The 23,353-nt window shown below is 51.2% G+C and overlaps 1 protein-coding gene across 1 annotated transcript in view; it reads left to right on the top strand.

Moving 5' to 3' along the window:
* Positions 1-308: 308 nt before the first annotated feature.
* The window catches only part of PLBD2 (phospholipase B domain containing 2), a 29,438-nt gene continuing 6,393 nt past the window's right edge, over positions 309-23,353 (top strand). Inside the window, exons 1-10 of the mRNA XM_056821696.1 lie at positions 309-595; positions 15,098-15,191; positions 16,392-16,550; positions 17,090-17,190; positions 18,200-18,414; positions 19,267-19,364; positions 20,231-20,391; positions 20,754-20,849; positions 21,603-21,674; positions 22,587-22,739. Of these exons, the coding sequence (XP_056677674.1) occupies positions 369-595; positions 15,098-15,191; positions 16,392-16,550; positions 17,090-17,190; positions 18,200-18,414; positions 19,267-19,364; positions 20,231-20,391; positions 20,754-20,849; positions 21,603-21,674; positions 22,587-22,739 (1,376 nt within the window). The 5' untranslated portion in view covers positions 309-368. The remainder of the gene's footprint in view (positions 596-15,097; positions 15,192-16,391; positions 16,551-17,089; positions 17,191-18,199; positions 18,415-19,266; positions 19,365-20,230; positions 20,392-20,753; positions 20,850-21,602; positions 21,675-22,586; positions 22,740-23,353) is intronic.

Here is a 23,353-nt window from a genome sequence, read left to right as displayed (position 1 = left end):
TACCTGGGGTTATGATTGCTAAGCATTCGAGGTAGAACTCAAGACTCATAAGCCCAAGATGCATTTTATTAGAATATGGGGTCAGTGGCGACAAGCATTAAGCCCTTACTGTATGCTTGTTGCCTGGCTGACATTCCGATGAGGAAACTGAGACCCAGGGAGAGACTTGCTCAAGAGGACAGCCCCAACCAGTCTGGCAGATCAGGGACTTGTTGCCAGGTGCTCCAAGTCTGACTCCAGGGCTCTCGCCGCCTTGGGTAGGTGGTTTCCGAAGTCGCTGGCTCCGGGGGCGTTTCCCTTTAAGGGAGGCCCCGCCCCGGGTTCGGGCGCGAAGTCACGTGAGCGGCAATGTTGCAGCGGGCGCGGACATGGTTGCTACAATGTGTCAGGGCAGCAGCCTGGCCCTGGGGCTGGCGCTGGCACTGGGGCTGGCACTAGGACTGAGGCCACCCCAGCCCTCGCTGCCGCCGCCGGCGCCCTCCCGGAGCTGCTCCGTGGTGCTGGACGAGGCCTCGGGCCAGCTCAAGGTGGTGGAGGGCGCCCAGGCCGGGGCTGTCGCCTGGGCCAACCTCACCAACGCCATCGGAGAGACCGGGTGAGGGCTGGCGGCCGGGGCTCGGACTGGGGAAGGGGGTTTAAGGCTGGGGAGGAGGTTTTGACTGAGGACGAGCCTGGGCTGGGACAGACTGGGGAAGGGGCTGGGCTGAGGCTCGGCTGAGCCTGAGACGGACTAGGGACTGGGGCCGGAGAGGGGGCTGAGGCCGGAGTGAGCAGGGGCTGGGGGGTAGCTCCGAGGCTGGGGAAGGGTCCCGGCTTGAGATTGAAGGGGGCAGCTGAGATTCGACTGGGCTGGGGAGGACCCTGACCATCAGCCTCCTGACACAATGTCCAGCAACACCAGCTAGACCCTGCTACATTAGGAAGTTCCAGGGACTGGGACTTGGGACTCCAGGCCTCAGGTAACCTTTGTGAACTGCTCCTATGCCCATCCTTGCTGTGTCTTGGTCCTTTCTAAGTCCCGTCTACTGTGCAGGACCACTGAGTCAGGGCTTTCCTTTCTGTCAGTCCCCACAGATGGACTGATTTTCTCTCTCTCTCTCTCTCTCTCTCTCTCTCTCTCTCTCTCTCTCTCTCTCTCTCTCTCTCTCTCTCTCTCTCTCTCTCTCTCTCTCTCTCTCTCTCTCTCTCTTCTCCCCCCCTCTCTCCCTCTCTCTCTCTTCCTCTCTCTCCTTCCCTCCTCCCTATCCCCTTCTCGCCCCCCCCCCATTCTTTTTCTTTCTCTTTTTACAAACTTTTCAATAGGACAAGGGCTAAGCAAATGGGGTTAAGGGACTTTCCAGGGTCACACATCTAGAGAGTGTCTGAGGTCACATTTGAACCCATGTCTTCCAAATGTAGGTCTGTTGCACGAGCCCATATCAGTATTCTCTTCATAACAGCTTCTCTCTCTTCTTCCCCCACCCTTCTGTTGTGGTTGTGACACTGAGCCCCTGTAGACTAGACAGCCCTCTGCTCATATTCTTCAAGCCCTCTCTCCATGAAGAGAACCATGACATAATAAGTTCTATAGACTAGCCCTTTCTGTATGGCCAGCCCTTTGTCCATAACCACTGCCTTTCCCACTTGTAAAGTCATGCCAGAATTCCCACCTGAAATTCTGGGGTTCTGAGAGTCCTTATAGACTTGGCTCTCTGGCCATCATCTCTTCCATCTCCATCATCAGGAGGTTGGGATTCTGAGTTTCTGGTGGTGCCTGCAGCCTTGGCCCTTTCTGTGTGGCCAGTCCTCAGTCCATAATTGTTGTCCCCACTCTACCCATGTGGTTTGGGCTTCTGGAAGCCCCTATCAGTTATCCCCTTCAATGTGGCCTGCCCTTTACCTATAATTGCTTACCTTTTCTACCCATGAGGGCACGGACTCTGAATTTCTGAAAGTTCTAGAGGTTTGACCCTCTGGCCAGCATTTTTACCTTCCATACTCTGCCAGGGATTTCACTCTGATTTTTAGCCCCTAATGATCGGCTCTTGTGGTGCCCTCAGCACTGCTGGCTCGCCTGCTTGGATAATACCCAGAAGATGAGGCCACCCTGAGCTGAATGCTCAAGGGCTCAGCCACTGAAGTTCCCTCACCAACTCTCATGGCCCCAACCATCCTTTATGTCTTTTCTTCCTGGGTTTGCTTAGAAGTTTGACTTGGGGAATAGGTATGTTTCAGGAGGGAGAGTTCTGGTGTGGAGTCAGTAGTCCTGGATTCCAGTCCTGACTTGGCCTGTGTCTCCCATTGCAGCCTTGCATGGTTCCTTTCTCTTTGCTATATCTCCCTTTCATTCCAGGGAAGGGGTTTGAACTAAATCATCTCAAGGGTTTTTTTCTGCTTCTTATTAGTCTGTCAGTGTTGGTGGCTGTAACCTGCTTGGATAGATTGGAAGGTGGGTGCAAAGATGGTTAAATGTCAGAGCTGGAGAAAGTCTTAGAGACCAACCTGCCTGGTCTTTATAGCTAAGATCCCCATTAAGTCTGGCTTCTGGGAGTGAGGGGCTGCCAGGCTGCCTAAGAAGGACAGAGCAGCCCATGGCCAAAGTGGAGTGGGCAGACCTCCTATGCTACTCACTTGGGCTGAAGGGAGGTGAACCCTTGTCCCTGGTGGCCTGTGGGTCTGCCTAGATTCAGGCCTGCTCCCTGCACTCTCTAGGTAGCTGTAGGAGGAGGGCACTGAAGGAAGGTTGTTTACGTTGTGGTCTTGGCAGAGAGGAAACAGATGATCAGGTAGGGGCTGACTCTTTGGAAGGGCTTTGGATAGCTGATCTGCACATCAGAGGCACTCAGGGCTGTTCAGCTGTCTCAGTGTGGCACCCATCTGCCTCCAGCCTCCATCATCAAGGGCCTTGGGGTGGCTGGCCTGCATTCTTTGTACTGTGCTCTGAGCCCATTTTATTCGATTCTGCTGACTCCCTTGGACTCGGGACAGATATGGAGGCGGGTTGTTGATGCCATTAAGCCAGTCCAGTGGGCACCTGCTGTAGTGAGTCTGTGTAGGGTGACTGGTGTAGGAGAGAAAAGAAAACATTTCTGCCATTCTTGGTACCTCATCTCTTTGTGGGAGCTGACCCCTATGCCTGGAATGCACTCCTACTCATCTTCACCTCCACTGCTCCTTCCTACAGGAAGCTTCTTTGGTCTCCTCAACCCTTCTAGCCGGCCTCTTCCTCTTCCCCTTCTACTTACCCTGCAGGCTCCTTCTCTGCCTATGTCTCCTTTTGTTCCAAAACAATAGCAGCTGCTCTGGGGCAGGTCTTCTGTTTTTGTCTTTGGATTCCAGGGACCTGGATGAAGCTTTACACTCACTAGCCATCTGCTAAATGCTTGTGGAAATGACTTTTCTTTCTTTTTAGAAACTCTTATCTTCTTTCTTGGAATCAATACTGATTATTGGTTCCAAGGAAGAAGAATAGAAAGGACAGAATCACACCACTAGGAAGTGTCTGAGGCCAGATTTGCACCCAGGACCTGACTCTCAATCCACTGAGCCACCCAGCTACCCCCTTGAAATGATTTCTTAGCCAGTTAGTGAGTCAGGAGAAACTTGAGGGAAAACTACAGCCACAACATAAACATATCACAATAAGAAGACCCCACACTGGAGACCTGGGTTGATACTCTCCATTCCTCTTGCAGTCTTCCCTTTCCTCATCTGAAAAATAGGGTTAATGATTTCGGGATACCTACTTCCTAGGGTCGTTGTCAGGAAAATACTTTGTGAACTTGGGAAGGGAAGGAAAGGAATCCAGCTTGGGAGAGAGGCAGGAGGAAGGGCTTTGTGCAATGCCAAGCCTTATGGGAGGTCAGGAGCTTATACCTGTGCTCCCCTAAGCCCTTTGAGCCTGGTGTCTGCCAACCAGCCAGGAAGGAACCCAGTGCCCGGCTCTGCTTGGTGTAGGAGGCTGGTCTTTCACCAGTCACTGAGAGCTAGAGGGAAGGGAAGGATGGGAAAGCTATGACCTCCTTGGCCTTTGGGGATGAAGGGAGAGACATAGAATCCCGAGATCCGGGACAGAGATTTGACAGGTTGTATCCTAGGGAAGGCCTAGAGGATTGATTTGGTTCCTCCTCTGGGCTTCTTTTGGGCAGTTAGTATGCATGAACACCTAGCCCTCTTCTGTGGAAATGGAGAAGTCAGGGGCTGTTTTTCAGTTCCTGCTAAGAAAGGTACCAAGTAGTCCAGTGCAAAATTCTCCAATCTCTTTCCTTCCCTATTCCCTTCTGTTTCCCTTGTTCAGGTATTTCACCTGCAAGATTGTTTTTGTGTGCTTGTAACCACATCTGGAAAGGAGTTGGGGAGACAGGGAAGCTATTTAGGTATCGAGGATAAAAATAGCTAGGTGGAGCAGAGGATAGAGGCCTGGGCCTGGAGTCAGGAAAACCTGTGTTCAAATTTGGCCACAGATATTTATTAGCTGTGTGACTCTGGGCAAGGCACTGAACCCTGTTTGCCTCAGTTTCCCCATCTGTCAAATGAGCTGGAGAAGGAAATGGCAAACCAGCTGTGTGAGCCTTGGCAAGTCACTTCATCCTATTTTCCTCCATTTCCTCATCTGTCAAATGAGCTGGAGAAGGAAATGGCAAACCACTCCAGTGTCTTAACCAAGAAAACCCCCAACAGACTCATGAAGAGTCAGACGTGACTGAAACAACCGAACAACAGTTAGTAGTGCTTTGAATGTTACAAATTTCATTTCCCCATTTTAGAGTTGGAGAAACTGACTCATCCAAAGTCACAAATCTAGCAAATAAAGTAATCCAAGTTTCCTGGAGAAGCAGGAGATCTATGATTTCATGAATCTCCACGAAGAAAATAATGACTAACATTTATGGTCTGGCACGCTTTTTACAGATAATATGGAATTTGATCCTTACAACCTTGAGAGATAGGCACTCCTTTTATCCCCATTTTACACAGGAGGAAGCGGAGGCAGACAGAGATTCAGTGCCTTGCTCAGAGTCACACAGCTAGTAAGTGCTTGAGACTAAATTTGAACTCAGGTCTTCCTTATTCCAGGCTAACACTGCTGGAACATCTAGCTGCCTCTACCAAACCCCTCTACTGATGCAGGTTGCCACCTGCCACCTACTTTGTATTCTAGTTCTAATGAGCTGCCCAGGACACTGAGAGGGTAAATGAGTAAAAAAAAATTGAATTCAGGGCTAAATACGGAGCCAGTAAGTGCCAGAGGCAGAATTTCTTCATTCTAAGACTATGTCGTGCTCCTTTTAAACTTTCAAAATCCTCTTCATTTTCTTTTTATCTTTATGTCATTTCTTTGAGATAAACTGGGGAAGACAGGGATAAGCTAGGAGGCACAGTGGGTAGAACACCAGGCCTGGAGTCAGGAAGACCTGGGTTCAAATATGACTTTAGACCCTTCCTAGCTCTGTGACCCTGGGCAAGTCACTTATTCCTGTTTACCTAATCTTGTCCTTCTGTCTTAGAGTTGTTACTAAGATAGAAATGAAAAGTAAAAAAAAAAAGGTAGAACTGAGGTTGAAGAGATTTTATTCACTCCATCCTAAGCAATTCAGTTTTCTTCTTGGCTCCCAGGGAGAGTGAAATCGACTTTTGGGAGGAGAAGATCAGTGATAAGAGGTATTGCGTCAAAGGGAAAAAAACTGATTTAAAAAGGAATCAGATACAAATTAAGATCAAGAAGAGACCATTAGAGGTCATCTAGTCCAGTGGTTCTCCCAGTGTGGTCTGGGGACCTCTGGAAGATCCTTTAGGGACTGTAGGAGGTAAAAACTATTTTCATTATAATATAAAAATATTTTAATTACTAATATAAACAACCCATCAAAACAAAAGTTTTTGGTGGGAGAAGTTCTCAATTTTTCAGTATGTAAATGGGTCCTGGGACCAGAAACTTTGAGAATCCCTGATCAAGTCCAGCCCCCTTATTTTACAGAGGAAGGAGCTGAGGTCTAGTGCTCATATAACTTGTACCAGTATCAGGTGTCAGAGCAGGAACCCAAGTAGACCTTCTAACTCCAAATTCAGGTGTTTTTCTCCCTCTGTTATTGAAGAACTCAGAGCAGGTCCTACGTTTATGAGACTAGAAAGAATATAGGGACTCTGGAGATCTTGGCTCCCATCCCAGATCTAACTCTTAACTAGCTCTGTGAGCTTGGGCTGGTCACTTCTCTCTGGACTTCAGGCACCCTCATTTGTCATAAAATGTCCCAAGTCTATAATTTTGTCAGAGGAGGGATATATTTTTTAACCCTTACCTTCTGCCTTAGAATCAATACTGAATATCCATTCCAAGGCAGAAGAGCAGGAAGGGCTAATTAATTGATCAGGGTTAAGTGACTTGCCCAGGGTCACACAACTAGGAAGTGTCTGAGGCCATATTTGAACCCAGGACCTCCTGTCTCTGGACTTGGTTCTTTATCCACTGAGCCTGTCCTTTGGAACAGGGATATTACAGTGGAGAAAGACCCCTTACCTGTGTGGGTCAGCATAGGATCTGTATATGTGTCTGAGTCCAGGTTGCCTGGGAGCACTGAGAGATGGTGACTTTATGAGGGTCACACAGCCAGGATTTATGAGGGGAGAGACTTGAATCCAGCTCTGTCTTCTTGTTGACAAAGTGGATACTCTACCAGCCTTTCATCAAAAAAAGGAAGCTGAAGCTGAAATGTAAAGTAACTGGCCCATTTGTTAAGTGACTCCACTGTGCCAGGCACTGTGCTGACTCTTATGCCTTCCTCCCCTCCATGTGCCCTGCCATCTAGGACAGCTCAGTGGCCCAGAGTCAGGAAGACTTATCTTCATGTGCTCAGTTCTAGCCTCAGACACAAGTCACTTCACCCTGTTTGCCTCAGTTTCCTCATCTAGAAAATGAGCTGGTGAAGGAAGTGACAAACCAGTCCGGTAACTGCCAAGAAAAACAAAGAGGTGGCCATGTTTGAACAACATCCCTGACATTCAGTGGCATTGGCCTCCTGGCTGTTCCCAGGCATTTTCTCTGGTTGTCAGCGCTGCCTGGCATGCTCTCCCTCGTCCTCTCTGGCTCCTGGCTTCTCTCAAGTCTCTGCTAAAATCCCACCTTCTCCTCCCTGATCTTAATGCCTTCCCTCTGCTGATTATCTCTGATATATCCTGCCTGTGTCTTGTTAAACAGACATCTTTTTCAGGCTATCTCCCAGAGACTGTGAGCTCCTTTGGAGCAGGGACCACCTTTGGCTTTTCTTTGAATCCTCAGCTCTTAAGCACAGTGCCTAGTACATAGTAGGTGCTTAATAAGTGCTAAAGGACTGAATGATTAGCCCTATTGTTATAATAACTGAAATAAAGTGAGATCAGCAGGCTCCTACCTAAGCAAGCACCTGCTAGCTTACTCCTGCCCACTTCTTTCCCCTCTCAGGGTCAAGCTCATCAGGTCTTTACCCTGAAGTTGTCTCTTGCCCCCAAGTCATCTTCTTTTTCAATTGGAAAATTTTATTTAATTAGTTAATTTAGAATATTTTTCCATGGTTACATGATTCATGTTCTTTTCCCTCCCCTCCTCTCCCCATAGCCAATGAGCAATTCCACTGGATTTTACTCGTGCCATTGATCCAGATCTATTGCCATATTATTGATATTTGCATTAGGGTGATTACTTAGAGTCTACATCCTCAATCATATCCCCATTGACCCATGTGATCAAGCCATCTTCTTTTTAAAAAATCCTTACTTTCTCTCTTGAAATCTATACTTTCAGTTCTGAGACCAAAAAATGAGGTAAGGGCTAGGCATGGGGGTTAAGTGACTTGCCCAGGGTCCCACAGCCAGGAGGTACCTGAGGTCAGATTTGAACCCAAGATCTCCTGACACCAGACCCAATTCTTTATCCACTGAGCCCCTTCACTGCCCCTCTTTATATACTTTTTTTTTTAAACCCTTACCTTCTATCTTGGAATCAATACTGTTTATTGGTTCCAAGGCAGAAGAGCAGTAAGGGCTAGGCATTGGGGGTTAAGGGACTTGCCCAGGGTCACACAGCTAGAAAGTGTCTGAGGCCACATTTGTACCTAGGACCTCCCATCTCTAGGCCTGGCTCTCAATCCACTGAGCTACCCAGCTGCCCCCTTTATATACTTTTAATAAACTCATTTTCATTCTTTTTTGTCTTGAGTTTCATCACATTAATCAAGACAACAGCTCAAACAAATAATTTTCCTTTCAACACATCTCTACAGACTATATGTGTATCTATATACACACATAAATATGTATGCAAGTTTGTGATAATATGTGTATACATGCATTTCTATATACTGTCTTAGAATGGATACTAAACATCGATTGCAAGGTAGAGAACGGTAGGGGCTAGGCAACTGGGGGTAAGTGACTTGCCCAGGGTCACCCAGCTAGGGAGAATCTAAAGCCAGATTTGGGCCCAAGACCTTTCATTCCAATACCTGGCTCTCAATCCACTGAACCACTTAGCTGCCCCACACCTAGGTCTTCTGAATTGAGTCTCTTGAGAACTAAAGACTCCCATGGACTGACAAAGAGTCATACACCCCCTCCTCAGGGCCTGATCATTTAGAGAGAGGAGTGAAGTCCTGCCCTTTACCTGATTTTAATTATTGTCAGAGGGGATTGACTTTGGTTCAGATCTAGGACAAGTATGTTGGGGTTGATGTGATGCCATGGTCTGACTTTTTTGGTCTTCCTGCTGCTTCTGGAATGTGACCCTCTTACCTCCTATCCCCAATGACCTGAAGGCTTTCCTACCTAACCTCCTCCTCTTGGAGTCCCTGAGCTTTCTTTCTCCATGGGCAGCTAAGTGGTTAGATGGATAGAATGCTGGCCCTGGAGGCTTATCTTCCTGAGTTCAAATGTGGTCTCAGACACTTACTAGCTGAGTGACCCTGGGCAAGTCACTTCACCCTGTTTGCCTCAGTTTCCTCATCTGGAAAATGAGTTGGAGAAGGAAATGACAAACCACTCCAGTATCTTTGCAAAGGAAACCTCAAATGGGGTCACTAAGAATCAGGTAAAACTGAAACAACTGAACAACTCTACATGAAGCCTTTCTAGGGCTTTGCACGTATTATAATGCTTTTCCATCCATTCATTTCCTAACCCCATTAGCTGCAATACCTTCCTTTCCAAAACTACCCTGTATTTATTTTGTATATATGTGTATGTAGATATATGTACTTGTATGTGTAATAGTTAAAATTAAATTATGAAGCTGTTAGCTTTAGTAGCTTTATTACATCAAAGTAGTGATAGTAAAGAGAGGGAAATGTAGGAAAGGGGTAGAGAGTTGCCTAGCTAAATACTCTAATTGCTGTTCTGACGGATTGAAGCTCGCCACTGACAAAGGCTCCTTCAGGTCCCATCTCCAGTCAGAAGAGTGCAAGAGTCTCTTCAGCAAGTCACCAGTGCCAGAGCAGAATCTAAATCCGAATGCCTCAGAATGGGAATGTCCCTCAGATCCTGGGTCTCCCCTTTATAAGCAGTTTTCTCCACTCATTAGCTCTCCCACGTCACATCTCAGGAACCAATCATAGTTCCTTAATTTGCCTGGCACTGTGCAGGGGGCAGTCCTTGTGGGGTCAGTTCCTGGTCTCCTTGATTTCAACTTCTCACCTTGATTTCAATTTCTCACTATGGGTATGTGTATCCTTGCACATCTCAATGGTAAAGAAACTCCATGATTGATTAAATTAAAACAAAGGGAGATGAATTCCTTTCTCCCATGTGTTTGTGTATATGCACATGCACACATTGTCTCCCCCATTTGACTGCCAGCACCTTGAGGGCAGAGACTGTTTTTGCCCTTATTTCTATCCCATTTCTTAGGACAGAAAAAGCATCTGATAAATGTTTCTTCATTGAGGAGGGATCTTTCTGATTTGCTCCAGGAGGTGCCAGAGGTTTAACATAAGTCTATGTGGTTCCATTGAGCGAGGAAGAACTTCTCCATGAGTTGTCTAACCCAGGGCTGTTTTTATTTGTACCATGGAAGGCCTCATCCGGGAAACAGATATGTATACATAGATGATGTCTTTCAAGTTTCCATTTTTCTGGAGGTGAACATTCACAAGTCATTCTTCAAATATTACATCTGCAGCTGTAGTTGTAGCTATATATAATGTTCTCTTGGTTCTACTCATTTTACTCTTCATCTCAGGTAGTTCTGAGTTTTTTAAAAATTAATTTGCTCATTTCTTACGTCACAGTAGAATTCCATTACAATCATATCCCACAACTAGTTCAGTCATTTCCCAGTTGATGGGTATTTCCTCAATTTCCAGTTCTTTGTCTCCACAAAGCTGTTATCAATATTTTAGAACATATAGATTATTTTTCTTTTTCCCTGATCTCCTTAGGAAACAGACCTAGCAAAGAGGATACAAAGTTTATAACTCTATAGGCATAATTCCAAATTGCTCTCCAGAATGGTTGGATCAGTTCACAGTTCCGTTTTTCCACATCCTCTCAAACATTTGTCATTTTGCCCTTTTTTCGTTTTAGCCAATCTGTTGAGTGTGAGATACTTCAGAATTGTTTTGGTTTGCATTTTCCTAAGCAATAGTGATTTAGAACATTTTTTCATGTACCTATATATATGGCTTTGATTTCTTCATCCAAAAACTATCTGTTCATATCTTTTGCCCATTTATCAACTGAGGGATGGCTTTTATTCTTATAAATTTGTCAACATTCTCTATGTATTTTAGATGTGAGACTTCTGTCTTAGACTGAACCCCCGCAATTTTTTGCTTTCTTTCTAATCTTGGCAACATTTGTTTGATTCATATCAAATCTTTTTAATTTAATTTACTCAAAATTATCCCTTTTATAGCTCACAGTGCTCTTGATTTACTCATAAATTCTTCTCTTATCAAAAAATCTGACAGGTAATATATTCCCTGTTCTAATTTGCTTATGATATCTCCTTAAAGATATCTCTTTGTGAGTATTTAGAAAGAAAAGTGGCGATGATGGAACACTAGCTTGGCTTTATTAAGACTAGGTTCTGCCAGATTTCTCTCATTTCCTTTTTGGGACAGTTACCAGGTGGCTGATTTCACCTTTCCCAAATTTTTTGTTTGAGCCAATCTTCATTCCTTGCTGTTTCCTACACTCAATGTTCCATCTCGTCACAGGCTGGGCCTCATGCCTGGCCTCTTAGAATCCTCATCAAGGCTCAGCTATGTCCAGTAGTTAATATTCTTTGCCTCCTCCAATTATTTTGTCTTTACTTCTCTGTTCTTTGAATTGCATTGTATGTGAGCTTCTTGAGGCCAGGGATTGTTTTCCATCTTTGTATTTGAATCCCCCAGGACCTTGTGCCCAAGGTAGGCTCTAATCACTGCTCGGTTGAATTGAATGAAATAGCTGCAGATAGGGTAGCTAAATTTGGCAGTCTTATCTGTTATTTTTTTTTAATATAAAGACATTTTACCAATTAAATGTAATAAATTTCCACATAAGTTTTCTGAAGTTATATGATCCAAATTGTCTCCCTCCCTCCTTTTCCTTTTCCTTTTCCTTCCTGGAGTTGGCAAGCAATTCAATCTGGTTTATATATGTATTATCATGAAAAACATATTTCCATATTGTCCATTTTTGTAAGAGAATAAGCATAAAACCAAATCTCCAAAATAAAAGCCCAAATAAACTAAAGTGAAAAGTTGTATGCTTTGATCTGCATTCTGACTCCAACGGTTCTTGCTATGGAAGTGGAGAGCATTCTTTGTCCTAAACTCTTCAGAGTTGTCCTGGATCATCTTATTGCTGATAACACCTAAATCTATCCTAGTTGATCGCCCCACAATATTTCTGTTACTTTGTACAGTGCTCTCCTGATTCAGTTTATTTCACTCTGCATCAGTTCATGTAGTTCTTTCCAGCTTTTTCTGAAATCATCCTGTGCATCATTACTTATAGCACAAGAGTATTCACTCACCATCATATACCACACTTTGTTCAGCCATTCCCCAATTGATGGGCATCCCTTTAGTTTCCAATTCTTTGCCACCCCAAAAAGAGCCACTATAAATATCTGTGTACAAGTACAGAAGTCCCCTTTTGTTTTTGATCTCTGGGTTACAGACCTAGTAGTGGTATTATTGGATCAAAAGGATGCACAGTTTATAGTTCCAAAGAGTCCTCCAGAATGGTTACATCAGTTCTATGTGTTGTTATTATTGATAAGAATGGTAAGATGTGGGCTAAAGAGTGGCACAGTCTGGTGTTGTGACCAGATCCAAAGAGTGCTCCTTAATGGCAGTTTGGAGGGAGAGGGTCAACAAGTATTTATTAAGCACTACTATGTGTCTGGCACTGTGCACTTTATAAGTATTATCTCATTCAATGTGGGGCTGTTATTATCCTCATTATACAGATTGGGAAACTGAGGTAAATGGGTTAAATGATGACTACTAGTAAATGCCTGAGGCTGGATTTGAACCTAGGATTTCTTGACTCCAGGTCCAGGACTGTCCACTGTGTCACCTGGATGCTTGCTTCCAGAGTAACTGAAAGAATCTATATAGTCAGTTATGCTATAATGCTTGCTTTGAAAATGTAAATTTGTTTCAGTGTGATTGATATATTAGGGAACACTGAGCATAAGGTAAATTTTGAGTTAGCTTATCAGCGCCATTCTGTCTACAAGAAACAACCAGAATGCGGAAAACTGCCGAACTTCATAATAAGTCACAAGCTGCAATTCTAATTACATCCACTTTCACAAGCACGCTTCAGATCTTCAAGAAAGAGGGCCATATTTATTGTCTATATTTTGGTGCTTTGGGATCTGTGGGTAGAGGAAGACTAATGTCTGGGCCCCCTGAGACCAGCAGATAGGCTACTTAATTTTAACTTTTATATATTTTTCTAATAACATGTAAAAACAAATTTTCATATATCTTGAGTTCCAAAGTCTCTTCTTCCCTCATCTCCCCCCTCCTTAAGAAGGCAGGCAATTTGATTTGGATTCTACATGTGTAGTCGTGCAAAACACATTTCCTTATTAGCCATGTTGGGAAAGAAAAAAACAGACCACCAATAAAAACAATAAACCCAAGGAAAATAAAGTTTAAAAAAAGGATGCTTTCAGAGGCAACTGGGTGGCTCAGTGGATTGAGAGCCAGGCCTAGAGATGGGAGGTCTTGGGTTCAAATCTGGCCTCAGACACTTCCCAGCTGTGTGACCCTGGGCAAGTCACTTGACCCCATTGCCTAGCCTTTACCACTCTTCTGCCTTGGAGCCAATACACAGCATTGACTCCAAGATGGAAGGTAAGGGATTTAAAAAAAAAAAGGATGCTTTCATCTACACTCAGAGCTATCATTTTTTTCTGGGGAGGTAAAAGGGCTTTTTCATCCTAAATCCTATGGAATTGTCTCAGATCATTGTCTTGCTGAGAATAATGAAGTCTTTCAATGGATCACCATAAAACACTGTTTCTATTGTTCACTTTGCATCAGTTCACACAGGTTTTTCGGAAACCGTCCTCCTCACTTCTCATAGCGGGTCACTGTTCCATCAGTCACATACCACAGCTTGGCTCAGCCATTCCCCCCCTGCCCCCTCAGCTTCCACCAGGCCCCCATTCAGCCTCTATACCGCCGTGCTCTCGTGTTGGTCAGGTTCTCTTTATTTCTGTGCCTCGGACACCGTTTCTGACCATCGTGCCCCCGACCCTATTTCCCCGTAACCGCCTGCGATTTTTGTTGTGATGTTGAATGTTGCTCTTCATTCACTTGTTAGTGTCCGGCTTTCTGGGACCCCATTTGGGCTTTTCTCAGCACAGATCCTGGAGCTGTTTACCGTTTCCTTCTCCAGATGAGGGTGAAGAGACTCCCCCGAGGTCAGGCAGCCGGAGGCCAGATCTGCCTGGGGAACAGAAGGCTTCTCTGCCCTGTGCCGCTGGCCCATCTGGCATCATGTGCTGCTTCCGTCCTAGCAGAACGAAGGGTTCGCGGCCCTCTGCCAACGCGCGCGGTCCCTCTGACTCCGCTGAAGGGAGAGAGAGTGGATCTCGCACGTTTTAAGGGCTTGTTTAGGGTCTGGGAAGATCGTGATGGAAAGTGACGGCCGCGTTGAAGAAGGGTAGATGTCAGATTCTGCACCAGCTGAGGGAGGCCTGAAGAAGCTCGCTGACCCTGGAGCAGCCTGCAGTTAAACATGGCGGCCACCGCTGTTGCCGTGGTCACGTCTGACTTCAGGACCCCGTTTGGGGCTTTCTTGGCAGAGATGCTGGAGGATGGTGGGCCATTTCCTTCTCCAGCTCATCTGACCGATGAGGAAGCTGAGGCCAACAGGTTCAGGGACTTGACCAGGGTCACACACACAGCCAAGAGGCGTGTTCTGGATGCCAGGCCCAGCACTGTCCATGGTGCTGCCCAGAGGCCCATACCGCAATAGGGTTGGATAGCCAGAAAAGCCTCCTGGGAACGAGGAGGGCCCTCAGAAGAGCCCGTCTGGAGTTTTCTATTTAGTACTCAGGACCCTATTTTAAGAGGAACATCGATCTGTTTTCTCCCTTGGAAAAAAACCCTTCACCTCCCTTCCATTTCAGAATCAATAGATCAATGTCCAGGGGCAGCTAGGTGGCTTAGGTCTGGAGTCAGGAGGTCCCGGGTTCAAATGTGGCCTCAGACACTTCCCAGCTGGGTGACCCTGGGCAAGTCACAACCCCCGTGGTCCAGCCCTTACCACTCTTCTGCCTTGGAGCCAGTACCCAGTATGGATTCTGAGGCGGAAGGGGAGGGTTAAAAAGAGGGGGAGAGAAAACCATTTTGTTACAGGCCTCCTTCCTAGGACTTTTCCAGGGATTGTGCAAAGGTCTTTAGAGGAAAGTATTCTTAATATTTTCTGTTTTTCTAAGAAGGGCTTTTAAATACGGGGGCCTGAACTATAGAGCATCTACTGAGAAATTCGGCCTCTCCAGACTGATGAATGGCATGCCCATTGCTCGGACAGACAAACTGTGGCGTGAGGGAAAGGGCCCGGAGGGGCCAGCGGGCTCCTGTCCCAAGGAGGGCGGCTGCCCCGGGGAGCATCCTGAGTCGCTTTCGTCTCTCCATGCCAGGTGGGCCTTCCTGAGTTTGCACACCAATGGGCAGTACAGCGATGCGCTGCAGGCTTATGCCGCTGGGGTGGTGGAGGCAGCCGTGTCCGCAGAGGTAAGGGGGGTGGGGGTGCCGCTCTCCCTCTGCTCCCTGGGGATTGCCTCTGCAAGCTCGCACGCAGGCCCCTGGCCTTGCTCTTGCCCGCATGTTGGGCCCCGTGGACAGGAACTTCTCCCAGGCACCCACGGTCTGCCTTCAGAGCCCCAGTGCCCAAGGTGGGCTGGAAGAGACCAGTGAAGCGAGGATGGTCATTGGACCGGGACCTTACGGAGAGGGATCGGGAGGTCACAGCCCGGAAGGGGCCATAAGAGATCTCAGGGTCCAAGTCGTTTGTTCTTCCCTCCCCTTCTGTCTGAGGATTGACACTAAGGCAGAAGAGGGGGTGGTAGGGTTAGTCATCAGGGTTAAGTGACTTGCCCAAGGTCATGCAGCTAGGAAGCTTCTGAGGCCAGATTTGAACCCAGGACCTTCTGCCTCCAGGCCTGGCTCTCTCTGAGCCCCTGGCTACCCCGAGGAGCTTACATTCTAATGGAGGAAGACAAGGAGGGAGCTGAGAAGCAAAGTCGACAGGAGGAGAGGGAGGGAGGGAAGGTCCCTTGAGGAGTGAGTGAGGCCCTCCTGCCACCGCGCTGAGGTCCCCTGGATGAGCGGCAGGAGGCACCAGGGCCTGGCTGGAAGGGCCCCTCCTTCCCCTTCCTGGGGCCCAGGAGCCCCCTCTGCTCTCCTTCCTTCTTCCCCCAGCCCGGAGGAGGGCCCTGGGGCCTGCGGCCTCCTCGGGGAAGGGCTGGCTGCGGAGCAATAGCTGGAATGAGGGATGAAGCGCTCCCACAGCCCTGCTGGGGGCAACACGCAGTGCCTGATGGGAGGTCGAGCCGGGCCGGAGCCTCGGGAAGCTCCTCCGGGGCCGGGCCCGAGCCTCGGGAAGCTCCTCCGGGGCCGGGCCGGGCCCGAGCCTCGGGAAGCTCCTCCAGGGCCGGGCCGGGCCGGAGCCTCGGGAAGCTCCTCCGGAGCCAGGCCGGGCCCGAGCCTCGGGAAGCTCCTCCGGGGCCGGGCCGGAGCCTCGGGAAGCTCCTCCGGGGCCGGGCCGGAGCCTCGGGAAGCTCCTCCGGGCCGGGCCCGAGCCTCGGGAAGCTCCTCCGGAGCCAGGCCGGGCCCGAGCCTCGGGAAGCTCCTCTGGGCCGGGCCGGGCCGGGGAGGCGGTCAGCAGGGAAGGCCGTGGCGCGTCCCCAGGCCCGCGTCTGCTCCCGCCCGCAGCTCATCTACATGCACTGGATGAACACGGTGGTGGACTACTGCGGCCCCTTCAAGTACGAGACCACCTACTGCGAGAAGCTCAAGAGCTACATCGAGATGAACCTGGCGTGGATGCAGAAGCAGATGGCGTCGGGCAAGGACGCCGAGTACTGGCACCAGGTGGGCAGGGCCGGGTGCTGGGGATCCGCGGGGAGGCCCCACAGACGGAGCTGCGGCCGGCCGGCCTCCCCGAGCCGCCGTCCTCCCAGCGGCACCCGCACTCCCAGGCCTCCTCACGCCCTCCTCTAGGACCCGCGGCCTCCGGCTCTCTTTCCCCGGCCTCGCAAAGCCTCCGCGTCCTCCCTCTAAAAGGAAGGGCCGGGGAGTCCTGGCCTCGGCCTGGAAGGGCCCCCCCATTACGAAAGAGAAGGTGAGGCCGAGAGGCCGAACAGTCAGTCGGTGGTCCCCGACGCCTGCCGGGCGCCCCCTAAAGCCAGGCTGAGCGAGTCCGTTGGAGGGGCCCAGGCAGCCCCCCTCCTCGGGGGAGACCTTCCCGTGGTCCTCCTTTCCCTTTAGAATGAGCCGAGATCTTGCGAGGCCACTGGCCCGAGGCCTGCCGAGTCAGCGGGAGACCCCTGGGGACCCTGCCCGCCGCACCCCGGGGCGGCATCCCGGGCTGAGCGTCCTCCGAGCCGCACGTCCCTCTGTCTCTCCGCCAGGTGGAGCTCGCCCTCCTGCAGCTGAAGGGGCTGGAGGACAGCTACCAGGGCCGCATAGCTTTCCCATCCAAGAACTTCACCATCACCCCCTTCGGGTTCCTGTAAGTGCCCTCCTGGGGATGGAGGAGTTGGGTGAGAGTCAGAGCAAGAATCCAGGGCTGGAGGCGGCTAAGGGGCTCGGGGCATCGAGAGACGGGTCCAGGGAGGGGCCTCAGACACTTCCCAGCGGTGAGACCCTGAGCAAGTCACTTAACCCCAATCGCCTAGTCCCTGACCGTTCTTCTGTCTTGGAACCAACACTCAGGATTGATTCTAAGATGGAAGTTTTAAAAAAAGGGTTTAAAAAAAAGGACTCAGAGAGTGAACTTTGCTCATATAATTTAACCATGGGACCAGCCAGGCCTAGAGAGGGGAGGTCCTGGGTTCAAATTGAGCCTCAGATACTTCCTAGCTGTGTGACCCTGGGCAAGTCACTTAATCCTCTTGTCTAGCCCTCACAGCTCTTTTACTTTAGAATCAATATACAGTATAGATTCTAAGGTGGAAGAGAAGGGTTCAAACAAGAAAAAAGAACTTACTCCACCTCCCCCAATATTGTGAAAAGGCTTGATACCCTGTCTTCTCCCCCTACCCCAGCAACTTCTTTCCTTCCAAGCACTTCTGATAAGGGATTAGAATTCTTTCTGTGTGTCCGGCTCTGCTTTGGCTCTGGCTCTGGCTCTGGCTCTGCTCAGGCTCAGCTGTCTCCTTTGCATTTCTCTGCTGCCAGGTTGTGTGTCTCCCCCAGGGCAGGCACTGTTTGTCCTTTGTACCCACAGAGCCCAGCGCCCAGGAGGTGGCTTCATGAATGAATACCCATTTATTGAGCATTTGCTCTGGACCCAGCAGCGTGCTAAGGGCTGAGGCTGCAGGGAGTGAGCGAGGGCAGTTCCTTTCCTCAGAGAGCACCTGGGCCCTTGGAGGGAGGGAGGAGATTTGCAGCCAAACGCTTGCCCCACTGAGTCCATCCCTACCTGGGTGGTCAGGTTCTGTCGCCCTGACTTAGCCCTGCTCAGCAGCCTCCTCCTCCCCACATGGAGCCTGAACCCATGGCTGTGCCCCCTCTCTCAGCTTGTTCCAGCTGTCGGGGGACTTGGAGGACCTGGAGCCGGCCCTGAACAAGACGGCCCATAGGCGAGTGATGGGCTCGGGCTCCTGCTCGGCCCTCATCAAGCTGCTGCCCAACAGGAAGGAGCTGCTGGTGTCGCATGATACCTGGAGTTCCTACCAGCACATGCTCCGCATCATCAAGAAGTACAAGTTCCACTTCCGGACGCTGCCCCAAGGTGGGTGCCAGGGGATGGGAGAGAGCAAGTGCCCCACACTCGGTGGCCAGTCGAGTGACTTCTCTGGCCTCATCTGGGAGCCTCTCTGGGCCTCAGTCTCTCATCTGTTAAATGAGACGGTTGTCTCTGAGCTCCCTCCTAGCTCTTTGTCTTCTCCCCGTTTTCCTCCCAGAAAAGGTTTTAGGTCTGTGTCCACCCAGGGGGGACTGGACGTTGAGACCGCCTCCGAGCAGGTCCTTTGGCTTCCTGGCTGCGTCTTCTCCCAAACCTCTCTGTAGAGAAGGAGCGGGGAGAGTCGAGGTGCCAACCTGAATCTGATACTTACTCAGCTGCCTGACCCCGAGTGGGCCTCAGCTTCCTCTCCTACAAAATGGACATAATCCCTGTAGTGAGCTCCGAGCTCACAGGGTTACTGTGAAGAGGAGGAGAGATAGGACAGGCGCCCCTTCCGTAGCTCCGCTTTCCCCGGGGCGGTTTCCATATCTCGTGTGTCAGAAATTAAGTGGGAATTTGGGGGGAGTTTTGTGGAAGCTGCAGATGACCTGAAAAAACTGAGGAACTTGGAAGTGCATAAAGTATGTGTCTCGTATTGCGCTGGGCTCAGGAGAGAAGGGGAGCCCTTCCTGGACTCAGGAGGCAGCCGAGGGGAACAGAAGTGGTGGTCTAAGAGGCCCAAGGCCTGGGTTCGAATCCCAGCTCTGACCGTTACAAGCTGTGTGATTGTGGACGAGTCGCCTGGCCTCTGAGCCCAGGTGGTTTTCAGTGTGATCTCGAGAAAAGGGTTTGTCATCCTTAGAGCGCTGAGGACCTAGCGGGGGGCTTGTTCTTCCCTCGGGGGCTCTCTCTCCGCAGGGGAGGCGCCGCTGATTCCGGGGAACGAGCAGGTCTTCTCGTCCTACCCTGGAACCATCTTCTCCTGTGATGACTTCTATATCTTGGGCAGTCGGTTGGTGAGTCCCCTTGGAGCATTTCTTCTCTCTCCTTCCTCGACTTGGGACGTCGCATCCCAGGCGTCTTCCCATGATCCCCAGCTGGGGGGCAGCGGGCTACGATGGACGGAGCCTCACACTCAGGCGCTCCCGGGCTCACCTTAGAGCAGTCACGGCAGCTCCTGGCCTCGGTTTCCCCTTCTGCAAAATGCAGGGGTTGAACCGGAGGGTCTCGGGGTCCCCCCTGGCGCTAGCCCTGGCTCTCGTCGCTGGGGAGCGCCCTGCCCTCCCTCTGCCTCGCCTCGGACGAGGCTCTCCGGGGCTTTGCCACGGGAGGGTTCCTTCCCAGAGGTTCTCGCTTTGGCCTGGGCTCGTGGGCCACGCCGAGGCTCAGGAGTGCTGGGGCCCCGAGGACCTCATGACTCGCCCAAGGGCCCTCCGGCCGTGGGCTTTCAGGGGCGACCCTGAACCCGGGACGGCTGTCCCGGAATCTGATGGAAGACTTCTGGCCCTCCGAGGGAGCGCCGGGTCTTGGGTCAGGAGGACCTTCGGGACAGCCTGCCGTTGGCTGCCTGGGCTGGAGCAGAGGCCCGCCCGGGCCCTCTCCTGGAGCCTGAAAACTGGCGAGGCCCCCCTCCCCAGCAGAGCCGAGGAGAGCCGCCCTCCGGCCCTCCCGCTGCAGGCCGCGCTCCTCCCTGCCCGGGCCGGCGGGGAGAGGCCCCTGTGGGGCCCCTCTGAGTGCCGGCGCCCGTGGGAGGGATGATGGGAGGGAAGCCAGGCAGGCCCCTTGGGGGAGCCACTCCCTCCCCCCCAGCCTGTGCTGGGGGGGGGAGGCGGGGGGGGGGAGGCCGGGGCTGACCTCACCTCACGGCTGTGCCCCGGGCCAGGTGACCCTGGAGACCACCATCGGCAACTACAACGCCGACCTCTGGAAGTACGTCACGCCGCAGAACAGCGTCCTCGAGTGGCTGCGAAACCTCGTGGCCAACCGGCTGGCCCGGGACGGGGCCGCGTGGGCCGACCTCTTCAAGAGGTTCAACAGCGGCACGTGAGTCCCGGCCTCGGGGGGACGTTCCTAGCTTGGGGGGCGCCTGAGGGTCTGAGAGGTGGCAGCCGCAGCACTGGGGGGGCTGAGGGTGGTCGCCCTGTCCCGAGGGGACGGGCCTGGGAGCTCTTCGAATCCTACCCCCATTCCAAAGAGAGGAAGACTGAGGCCTCGGAGGGACGAAGCCAGGTTCTACCGAGCCCTCCAGAGCTGGAATTCTGTGTTTTTCAAGGCTTCCCAGCGCTCTTGGGCTGGGTTCATCCCCGTCACTGCCCAGGGCTTGCTCTCGGGGCCCGACGTGGCCGGGGACCCCAGTGGGGGGATGGAGGCCCCGAGACCCTGCTCAGCCCCCCTTTCCTTGGCAGCTACAACAACCAGTGGATGATCGTCGACTACAACGCCTTTACTCCTGGACAGGCCGAGCCCACAAGGGGCCTCCTCACTGTCCTCGAGCAGATCCCGTGAGTGTCCCGTGTGTGCCGCGTCCCTTCGGGGCTCTGCCCTTGAGGGGGTGGAGGGGGAGCTGGAGGGAAGTGAAGGAAAGAGGAGGTTGGTGGCCCCGGCCTCCCTGCCCCGGCCTCCCTGCCCCGGCCTCCCTGCCCCAGCCTCCCTGACCCGACCTCCCTGCTCCGGCCTCCCTGCCCCAGCCTCCCTGCCCCAGCCTCCCTGACCCGACTTCCCTGCTCCGGCCTCCCTGCCCCAGCCTCCCTGCCCCGGCCTCCCTGACCCGACCTCCCTGCTCTGGCCTCCCTGCTCCAGCCTCCCTGCCCCGGCCTCCATGCGGGTTCAGAGGGACTGGGCCAGTGCTGGGCAAGGACCCAGCTGTGGGCAGGTACTGGGAGGCTGAGCTGGGGGAGACTCAGAGGAGCCAGGAGAAGGGGCGGCTCGCCTCCCATAGCTCCAGGGCTGTCAGGAGCAAGAGACGGGGTTTGCCTGGGTTGTCCCAGACACAGGACGGGGAGTCTTGGGGGGAAACATGGCAGCTGAGAACCAGGAAGCTGCTGACAACCAGGAAACAGGAAGAGGCCGGCCAGGGCACGCTGGGTCCTCGGGGGAGGGTGATGGCCGCTTGTCAGGGACAATGTGGGTGGGAGAATCCTGGTCAGGGCTTGCCCTGGGACAGTGTGGATGGGAGAATCCTGGTCAGCTCACACTGGATCGAGCTTGGGGGTCCCGCCTAAGCCCCACGTTCTGTGCTTTCTCCTGCGTCCCAGGGGCATGGTGGTCGTGGCCGACAGGACCGAGGAGCTGTACGAGAAAGGCTACTGGGCCAGCTACAACCTACCGTGAGCACTGACCGCCGGCCCTCCCCCGCAGGGCCCTCTCTGATCAGGGGGAGCGGGGCGGCGCCCTTTAGGAACAGCAAAGCACCCCCAGCACCCTGCCTAGAGCCTTGCCATATAATAAGCGCCTGATAAATGTTCAGAAGTTCATGATTTGGTCCCGGAAGGGGCCTTATGGTCCATCAGGCCCAACCCACCCATTTTACAGAAGAGAACACTGTAGTCCTAGACAAGGAAATAAATGACTTGCCTCTGGGCCTCAAAAGCGTTGGAGGTGGGATTTGAACCTGCGTCCTCCTGACGCCAAGTCATTGCCTTAGCCAGCATGTGGCCCACAACATGCTCGAGTGTGGCTCAAACTGGGTTTAAAATAAAATCAGAAAATATTTAACATAAATTACAAACAATAAAACAGAAAATACTCTATTTAACCAGTCACTATGCAGCCCCCAGGGGTCCTTATTAGGGACAGTTGAGTGGCCTCCGATGCACTGCACCAACCTTTAATGCTGGTTTCTGTTTTTTTTAACTCTTACTTTCCCAGCTCTCTACCCAATAAGTATAGCATGTGACCTGGAGAGAATATGGGATTTGGAACTAGAAACCAGGGGTTCATTTCAGCCCTGCTCTGGATTTTTTTCCCTCTCTGCGTCCTCAGTTTCCTTATCTGTAAAGTGTCGGTCCCATCAAGGGCGCCCTCTAGCCCTCATTCTATCGCTGTTAGTGATGTGGCAAACAGCGCTGCTGGCGAGTGCCCAGGAGTTGGGGGGCGCAGGGCCTGCCAGAGGGAGCAGAGTGGGGCTCTCCAGTCTCTTCTTGGAGACTCTTCCACCGTAGTGTCTTCCCGGTCCAGGAGGCCTGGAGAGGCCCCCCACGTCCCCCCACCCCTTCCCTTGCTGCATCTCCTTTCTCCAGGTATTTTGAGTCGGTGTTCAATGCCAGTGGGATGCCTGACCTGGTGAAGAAGTTTGGGGACTGGTTCTCCTACAAGAAGAGCCCCCGAGCCCGGATCTTTGAACGCAACCAGTCCCTGGTGCATGACATGGACTCCATGATCCGGCTTATGAGGTCAGGACCCCGACTTTGTTCTTACTGTTTTTGAGGCAGTGGGGTGGTGTGTGCTGGAAAGAACCCGGGATTTGCACCCAGGGGACTCAGCTTCGATATTTGGCTCTGCCCCGTAGAAATGTGACTGTAGTCAAGTCCTTTTCTCTTCCTGGATTTCAGTGTCCTCAGCTGTCCAATGAACAGGTTGGACAGGTGATCTCTTACGGTTCTTTCTAATTCTAATGAGTGTGAACTTTGGTGCTGGGAGAAATTTTTCTTGGATTGTAAACAGAGGCTGTAGTGGTTTTCCAGTTTTCTTCCATCACCTCTCCCCATCTGATAAACATGTCCTTATTCTGCTAATAAAAGTTGTTACTAAAAATAGAGTGGAATCTAGGAAAGGATGGAGACCTCCTTTCAAGTGATCAAACCTTTAATGACAACTCAGAATCTGATCAACCATTTATGAGCCACCTAACTGTATTATGATCTGGTCCAGAGTGGTCGAACTCAGAGCCCCCAAACAGTAGATGTTTAACAAAATAAGAAAAAATGCAGTAAAACATAAGCAATGCTATTTTGTGACTTTTCTAAGTCAATATCCAGCTCACAGAGCCCCTTTTCTATTTGAGTCT

The sequence above is a fragment of the Monodelphis domestica genome, chromosome 3 (assembly GCF_027887165.1).
Source record: "Monodelphis domestica isolate mMonDom1 chromosome 3, mMonDom1.pri, whole genome shotgun sequence".
Taxonomy (NCBI): domain Eukaryota; kingdom Metazoa; phylum Chordata; class Mammalia; order Didelphimorphia; family Didelphidae; genus Monodelphis; species Monodelphis domestica.
This window is presented reverse-complemented; position numbering and strand designations above follow the sequence as displayed.